This window comes from Eucyclogobius newberryi, unplaced genomic scaffold (assembly GCF_026437365.1).
Source record: "Eucyclogobius newberryi isolate DKJ021-1_F unplaced genomic scaffold, fEucNew1.0.hap1 SCAF_8, whole genome shotgun sequence".
Taxonomy (NCBI): Eukaryota; Metazoa; Chordata; class Actinopteri; order Gobiiformes; family Gobiidae; genus Eucyclogobius; species Eucyclogobius newberryi.
The window spans coordinates 7,612,164-7,620,972 of NW_027316500.1; the positions used below are offsets into that span (position 1 = coordinate 7,612,164).

The 8,809-nt window shown below is 39.1% G+C and overlaps 1 protein-coding gene across 1 annotated transcript in view; it reads right to left on the minus strand.

The window, feature by feature from the left end:
• The window catches only part of LOC140351474 (arginyl-tRNA--protein transferase 1), a 78,179-nt gene that overhangs the window by 34,776 nt on the left and 34,594 nt on the right, over nt 1-8,809 (minus strand). Inside the window, exon 10 of the mRNA XM_072437323.1 lies at nt 7,667-7,766. Coding sequence (XP_072293424.1) covers nt 7,667-7,766 — 100 coding nt within the window. The remainder of the gene's footprint in view (nt 1-7,666; nt 7,767-8,809) is intronic.

Sequence of the window (8,809 nt, forward strand, 5' to 3'; positions counted from 1 at the left end):
TGCACTTCTGATTGCCCTTAAGAGTTTTCTGCATGCCACAACCTGCAACACCATATCTCTGAATATATTACTACATTTTTTTTTGACGCAGCCATGATTCAAAAAGATGAGCTAATGCGTTTGCTTATGAAATCAAATGGATAAGTTTGGTTTTCACAAAGGTCCCATTGTGCAGGTGTGCGTGGGTTCAGCACACGCCCGAGGACGGTGCTCTGTCACGTCGAATTAAAGTCAGAAGCAGAACAGGTGACGGGAGCCTAAGGGCCGCTGCTAATTAAGCTGCTTGTCAACTGTTCACACCGGGCCGCTTCGCTAAATCGTACACGATCGGATAATTGCACAATCAGATGTTCATTTCAATCATTTTGCCAATTTGGATCAATTAATTTTAAGATTAACGTACATACAGGTTCAAAAACAGGTGAACAACAAGCAAATGTTCTACTGCAGTATTATCGACAATATTTTAAGGTTTGTACAGGGATTTAAATGGACATGTCAGTTTGTCAGGGTTATTTAAAACAAAGAGGCTTAGAGAGACAAAACAAAAAAATCTAAATTCTATCCAACCCGTCACAAGAATGAACAGTGGGACCTTGTATTTTACCACATATTCGATATTTGTATAGCTAGACCTGTCAAGTTCTATTCTGAAGTGCGATACACTGACTGCTGAAGAAAATATAAACGATACACGACAACACAGAAACTAATTTATGAGCCTAAAGCAGGATTAGTCTCCAAAAATATATGTCAAATATTGTTAAAAACATGAGCTGCCATGAATAAATTGCAGAATGAAACATGTAAATACCGTACTTTCCGGACTATAAGTCACAACCTTTTTCATTGTTTTGGTGCAACTTATACTTATGTTTATACTTATATACTTATACTCCGGAGCGACTTATGTGATATTATTTGTTATTTTCACACTTGCAACCTTATTTCATACTCCAGTGCAACTTATGTATGTTTTTTCTTCTCTATTATGCATTTTTCGGCTGGTGCGACTTATAGTCCGGAAAATACGGTAGTTAGTTTATATCTATAATGAGTCATAATAGGTATTTATTCAACTGCCTACAGCTAAAACCTTATTGTAGTGTGGAAAAACTGCAAAAATGATTGCTCCATGCATCATTTATTGAAGTTGATATAGTAATCATCTTGAAATGCCTATGTATATCTCATCAATGAAAAGATCGATTCGATACAGACAAAAACACTTAAATATTTCCTGAACAGTTTTAGAACGGTCTTTCTCTTTTGTTTCATGTTGAAAATTATGTGTATTACTATAATCATGGTGATAACGAAACAAGTATCGAGTATCGAGCCTTTTCCTTAGTATTGGAATTGAGCGACACCTGATGAATTAATCGGTTTGAGTCGCTCTGCTCATGTGTAAAGTGGACGGGCCCCTGTGACACTGTTTGTCGTTTGAAATGTGGGAGGAGTCGGGATGAAAGCGAGCGGAGGTGCAGCTGCCTCTAAATCACGCTTTAAAAGTCACAAAGTACCACCGGGAAAACGGAATAATCCTTTTGATCTTCCCTCCTTTTCTCATTTGGCGCACACTTTGTCACTCCCATTTCGCTCCGTCTGTCTCTGCATTCTGCTCCTGTTCCTTTGCTCCGTCCTGTTGGAAATTTTAATGGTTTCCTGGGCTCGGAGTGAGACATTCTTTCACAATAATAACAACGGTGAGGACCACTTCATGTGACCCTCTCATTGCTATGGCCTGCGCTGCACAGGCCGGCTGTGTGTGTCTATGGGGAACACTTGAAACGCACTTGATTGGTTAAGCCCGGGCACTGAAGGCTGGTGCAGCGGCGAGGACATCAAAGAGCACCGCAGACTGAAGAAATGTGCAGAAATGTACCAAAACATCAGCAATTATCTTCCCTATGGTTACTGATAACAGATGCACACAGCTGTAATATTAGAGGGCAGTGTGAGCTTGCATTAAGGTTGCACAATATATCGCAACAGTATCGATATTGCAATATAACACTATAATAAATATTGCAACAAATTAAATATATTGCAACACTGAGATCCTCCATCTGCTGATTTAAATGCTGTCTAAAGTGGCTTGATTTATTTCAACAGTTTGACTAACGCATTAAAGCATAAGCACATTTGTTTTCTTATAACTTAGTTTGATATTTTGTCAAAAATTATTAAAATATTGCAATACTGTCGACATTGTACATAACAGCCATATAACAATCATTTCCCTATATCAGCCCTACTTTGCATTCACGGTATTATTACAACTTCCCAAAACATAATATTCAGTTTTGAATTGCAAAATGTATAGTCAATTATAGTAACAGCAAATGTTTGATTTCTCTAAAAGCCATGGAGAGTGACCTGTTTGCAAATGGAATTTTACAAGTACAGATAAAAGTACTGACAATAATGAATAATGCTGCATTTTCCTGCTGTATCATATAACGAAGATGTTCGACCCTCGAGGGACACAATATTGAATGTTTAATGATAAAAATGTACTTCGACGTGATTGAAACTGAGGTGCACACATCACTCTTGGTTTGGAGCAACGTCACACACAAAATAACACGCTTTTTTTTAAACCTTACTGACAAAAAAAACAATGACTGTCAATTAAAGTCAATGATCCATTACAATAATAAAAACTAGATTAATAACATTGATGGAGCATTAACTAAGCTTAAATTAATATCTGTGAAAATGTTATCTAAAAAACAAGAACATAGTATTAGAGGACCTTATGCTTGAAGCAACTTTGCACTTGTAGCAATTTAATATAATCTTGTTCAGTGTCAAGATGTAGATATTTGTACCAATAAGGCTCGTTTTAAGCACAGTTTTATAACTAAGAACACATAGTACACTGAAGACGCAGCACCAGTATAAGAAGTCATCAGTTCAGCTCTTGGTGTCTCTGGGTCTGTATGACACGGAATCCAGCTTTAATCCTCAGATACGAGCCACTGACAGGATTAGAAAGTGGGTGACAAAGGGTGACAGGGGGTGACACGGGGTGAGGCGAGGTGACGGCCAGAGGGACAGAGGGCAGAGACCTTTGAGCTCATTTAGCGTCCGACAGCTTCACCTTCTGCTCCTTCTGCAGCTCCAGATCACACTCAGCCAGAACCTCAAGACCACAGCCAAAAGAGGCCGGGGCAGGATGTCACGTCTCGCCCCTCAGACCCTCGGCCCACCAGCCAAACCAGTGGGGCTCTGTGGGACGTCCCGCTCGAGAACAAAGGAGAGCGTCTGACCAGGCCAAAACCCTCTGATCCTGGATGGATTCCAAGTTTTCCGGGGCATTTAAAGACGTTTTGCACACTCAACAAGACTGACTGGGCTCTTAATGGTACTTTCTGTGGCACATGGGGTGAAGTGAACTGGGGAAGTGGCAGGTTCATTTGATTATTGTTGTTGGAATATTTGTAGGTACAGTAGTGAAAAGCTCCAGACATGGTTATACATTTATATTATACTATTAAAAACATTATAAAAGCATCTTTCTTCTGACAGCCCGTGTTAGGGCTGCGACTGTAGATCATTAGGCTATTCAGTCAATTAATTATGTTTGTTATTATTAATTATAGATTACCGTAGTTGCCTCAAAATTCCTGTGAACCAAATTGAAGTAATGCTCAAGTAATGCCGCTTGGGGACATCTTGATCGAGCAAACTTGAAGAAAAAAATAGGTTTTACATCAGACACTAAATGTATGCAATGAAAAACAGAGCGAGTGCTGCCTCGGGTCTACAAATAAATCACAGTCAGGTGCTCATCAAGCATAGAAAAAACATTACTTGCAAACAAAGCCAAAGGATGCCCCAAAAGATAGTCATGTGGGCAAAAAGGCAGAAATATTGAGGCACTCAAGCGGTAAAAAGTCCTTTAATAGAGAAAGAAACCAAAATCACTTTTTGATGTGATTTTGCTTTGTTTACATCGTAAAACCTTTTCTCTTGGCACATGAAATGTTTTTAAGTCATACATAGTCCAGATAATGGTTATGATTACTAAATTAGTTGATGATTGTCTCAATTTGTTGCAATTCTTACATTAAACTTGTTTCAGCCCTAGCCTGTGTGTGGATATGTGGAGATGTTCATAATGCTCTAGGAGAGATTTTATGCCAGATGTCCTTCCCAATAAATCCCTCAGCTTCGCACTGGCAAAAAGAATAAACTAGAATGTGACCTCTTGTGCATAAAATGTGTACAATATTCCATTCTATGTATGCTGAGTCTGATTTGTTCATGATTTGTTTTCACTTCTGAATTAAAGGAATGTAAATCTTCCATTATATTTGATGTGCGTAACCTGCCCATAGAATGAATGCATTGCATGACAGAAAGTGCTTATCCAAACACGAGCTGCAAAAGATGAATCTAAACAACTTTTAAGAGGCTAAACAGACAATGGGGCGTCTCAGGTGGAGGCTCAAGAAAGTCTTACCTTACAGCATCTTTTTCAAAAAAATCCAGTGTCTACAGAAAACGCCCCACAATGCACCTGGTGTCTGTTTCACAAACAATGCAGGAGTATTGCTCCTGAGGATAAGAGACTACAGTACCAACAATGGGCTAAAATTCCAGAGAGGAAACTCGTCAAATCACAAACAAACATTTCCAGGCCCATAAAGGTCTGTGTTAAATGGACAAGAATACGCAGAATACATCTATCATACATAAATTATTGTCTGTCAGATATGTAAAACGTCTTGTGAACAATGATAGTTTTAGATATTATATTGCTGTGTAGATACAGTAAAACTTTAGGAAGGATGAATTCACTTCTCTTTAAGATACCGTTAAAGAGTTGTGACATCAGTAATCAAGTGCTCAAAATGGAGAGCAGCTTCTGGCTTTATGGTTTTGGGTCTCATTGAATAGAGTATTTACTTCTGAAAAAATTTCAAGTTTTGGACTCAAACTCAAACATTATCATTGATTGTATTATTTTCATTGCAATGGATTTTTAAAAACTTGATTGTTCAAATTGTTTCTTTAAACAGCAGAGAGCTTAACACAGGTCAAGACTGGAAATGTAAAGTTGTAAACCTGAGACACAGTGGGTTAAAGTGCAGTGTTTACTTCGTAGTATGACGTGCAGTTATACTCATTTTAATCAAATCAAAACTTAATCGTTTTAAATCATCAATGTCAGCTTGGGACATTTAATCAAGATACAGCAAATCCTCAGTATGTGCAGTAAGAGTTTACACTTTGGTGGCAGTATTGTGACTACTTTTTTGTGTGTAAAATGCCGTGTTTCTACTTCAAAGTCATTAAAAGTGCAACAGCGCGTACGTTGTTGTGCCCAGGATAAGCAGAGTGAGCAGTGGGACGCCGAGTGGAGTCGGAGTGGAGTCCAGCGGAGTGTGTGAAGTGCTGCTGTTTAGGTCTCGGCGGAAAACACGCCTTCCACCTCGGCTCCAGAAGGTGGTTCGGTGGCGCACAATACCAGCCGCGCGGAGGGGCCGAGAGGGACGCCACAATAACACAGTATGCCCGCGCATTAATGAACTCCACAACTCAATATGCAAATGAGGGAAGACACTGAAAAGCTCTCGGCAGTGTGCGAAAAGGTGGGAACCGGGCAACCTCCTCACCCTTGTTCAGAGCTCCTCCATGAGTGTTAAAAAGAGAGAGAGAAGGGGAAAGGACGCGCACACGAGGAGGAGAGATATGGGTTGTGGGTGGGGGGGAGGTACATGCCATCACACAGGGGGGCGAGAGCTGGGGTAACAGGGCTCCCAGACAAACAGTGAGATCTAAATTCAAAAACACGCAGACATAAGCAGGCCCATATGCAGAAAACTGGGCAGAGGAACAATGAGAAGGCTTTCCCCGAAACAAGATGTAAAGGGATGAAGAGGAGAAGTGGCACGCAGCCATAAGCCTCCACAAGACGTTCCCGACAACTGCGGGAGATCGATGGGAACGTTTTATTTAACGCCGAAAAAGAGGAATTAATACATGATTGAGACAAAGAGGGGAAGAAAGAGGGTTCTCTGCTGAACTAATGGGCTTTGAAGAGCGGCGCTAGTGTTTGTAAATGAATGGGTGGCATTTTGATGATTATGGAAATTCATTTATTATAAAAACTTCAGCAAAGATCAGGACAATCACTAAATAAATACATAGTTTTTGTTTGGATTCAAATGATCATCAGAAGTAGTAATTTACTGCACATTACATTACATTACTAAATTCACCATTTTGAGATATTTTGAGGGTTTATGGGTCAAATACAAAGAGCATTTACACCTAAACTAGAATTTGAAGTTGTGGATGAACATTTGAAAGTAATGCCAAAAATATATTAAAGAAATAGTTAAAAAAAAGAAAAAAGTAAAAATGTACTTTCAGAATAATTCAGCTCAGATTTTGAGGATCACATTCTGGTCTCGACAAATAATAAATGGTCATCAGACATAATTGTCCTGGTAATTTATATTGCCTGATTTTGTTTGTGCAAAGCTGTGAATTAGAACTAAAAAATGTAAGTAATATGTCACCATAAATGTGCTAAAAAACGAATAAAGAATCTGCATCTATCAGCAATTTCAGCAAGTCTAAAACCTTAAGAAAGAAGACGTTTACATTTCATTCCAGTTCAAAAATGTAAAGTAGAAATATCCACATCAAAGTACAGTACATTTATTTTTCACCACTGCAAAAGGATTAATGTGAAAAGTCCTGGTCCAAACGATTATGTTCACAGCTTTGGCAGATGTCTACGCTTTCTGGACTCCTCTATTTGACTTTTCATGCACTTTTAATTCTTCATAATCTTTGTTTCGACCTCTATTCCGCGACGCTTAAGCTCAGAGCTGTACATGTCGCACATTCATTCTGAAACTAGTTGTATTTGTGAGTTGCAGTGGCTGTCAAAGCAGTGACCTCTCCCTCAACCTCTAATGTCTTCTGCAGCCTCGTCTCCGGTTTCTCCTCTCACTCTTGTTATGTCACAGTCTGGGTTTAGGGCAAAATATAGACAAACTATTCTTCACTTCGAACCCTTTATGCCTTAAACCTCATGACACTAACTTGCACTGTTGCCTTCAAAAACACACATTTTATCGTCTTCTTTATGGTCTTTCTTTTTACAGACATAGTATGCGTCCTTAATTTACTCTTGCATGTTAGAGTTAATCCTGTATTGCCCAGCAAATGAGGCTCGAGTGTTCAGAAAGTGCCCGTTTTCACCTACCTCCTATCCCCGCCCACACCCCTGTACTTAGCTGTGATTATTTGAAAAACAAAGACTCTAAATGATACATATAGGGTTCTAAAATGTCACGTGACCACTAAAAATGTAAATCCTGCTTGTTACAGTGAAACGTCACTATGAAGCTGCTTGTTACAGGGAAACGTCACTATGAAGAGGCAGGGCTTATCAGTTGAGAAGTCTTGAATAGGAAGTTAATGAACCTGTTTCTATTATTTAGCTGTTTTAGATCAATATTTTGGTTTATCATGAACAAATTCTAAAATGATGATCTACTTACGATACTAAGTACATTAAAAAAAAAAAAAAAAAAAGCATAGCATGTCTCCTTTAATGGTTTAGACATACCTGATGATGAGATAGATTCGGGACCGTCCAAATATTATGTGCATATCTTATAAAGAGGATGGCGCTTACCTTGTAGCGCATCTTGGGGCAGGAGTGGATGTAGAAGCCCAGGTAGTAGTAGCAGAGCTTGGGGGACTGTTTCTGCAGCTGTCTGGTGAAGGCAATCTCCCTGCAGCGAGACACACACACACACACACACACACACACACACAAGCAAAAATATGAAACATGTTTTTAGACGGGGAGCTTTCAGTTTTCAACATTTTAGATTCGTTTAGAGCCCATCTCAGTCCTGAACTTGAACCGTCTGAGCTGATGAAAGCAGTTTACCGCATTGCAGAGATTTGAGCTACAGTCTGCGGGTCTGTTGCAAGGCCTGGTCATGTAGATTTTAGTATATATTCACTCTTTGATATTGTAGAAATGATGGTCAGATGTTCAGGGCACATAAGTCTGGGAGCCATACATTGAGATATACAACATTTTTTTATTTATTTATACACCAAATACTCTTCCTGATAAAACCCTAACTAAAAAATGGGAATTTGTCACTTTCAAAGGGGACATAAAATGCTAAATTAACTTGACAAGCTTTTAATCTTGTTACAATGGTGTTTCCTCATCATTAGTTTACTCAAAGTTGTATTTTTTATTTGTTTGAGTTAATCCTGTGTGCTTAGAAAATTCCTGTTTACACTCACCCCTATCCCCGCCCACATCCCCTGTACTTTTTGTAGTTTATTATTTGAAAAACAAAGACTCAAGAGTAAAACATGTTTGGTTCTGAAATGTCACGTTAACACTAAATGACACTCAGCCGTTTGCTTCAGTGAAATGTCACGATGAAAAGCAGAATATAAAAACGCCTTCACCAAAGTAAAAGGAGAACATCTCTTAAAAAGAACTCAACAAACTTCATCCAGATAAGATTCAGATTTCCCCTTAATATGAATACACTCAGACAGGTTAATCATTTAGGTAAAAATGTTTTATTAAGTATAATTTGAAAAGCAAACACTAAGAAAATGTTGATTTGCTTTAGTCTAATGTGTGCAAATAAGAATGCGGCAGCTAATTATGTAGACAAAAACAATATAAAATATAGCCGCAAGCGGCAATGATCGGCCCTCGCCACGCCGCCTCCACACCGCCGCCACGCCGCAAGAGGAGGGGGCGCTAACGCGCCCCAATTGTCCTTTTATTACGCCTACT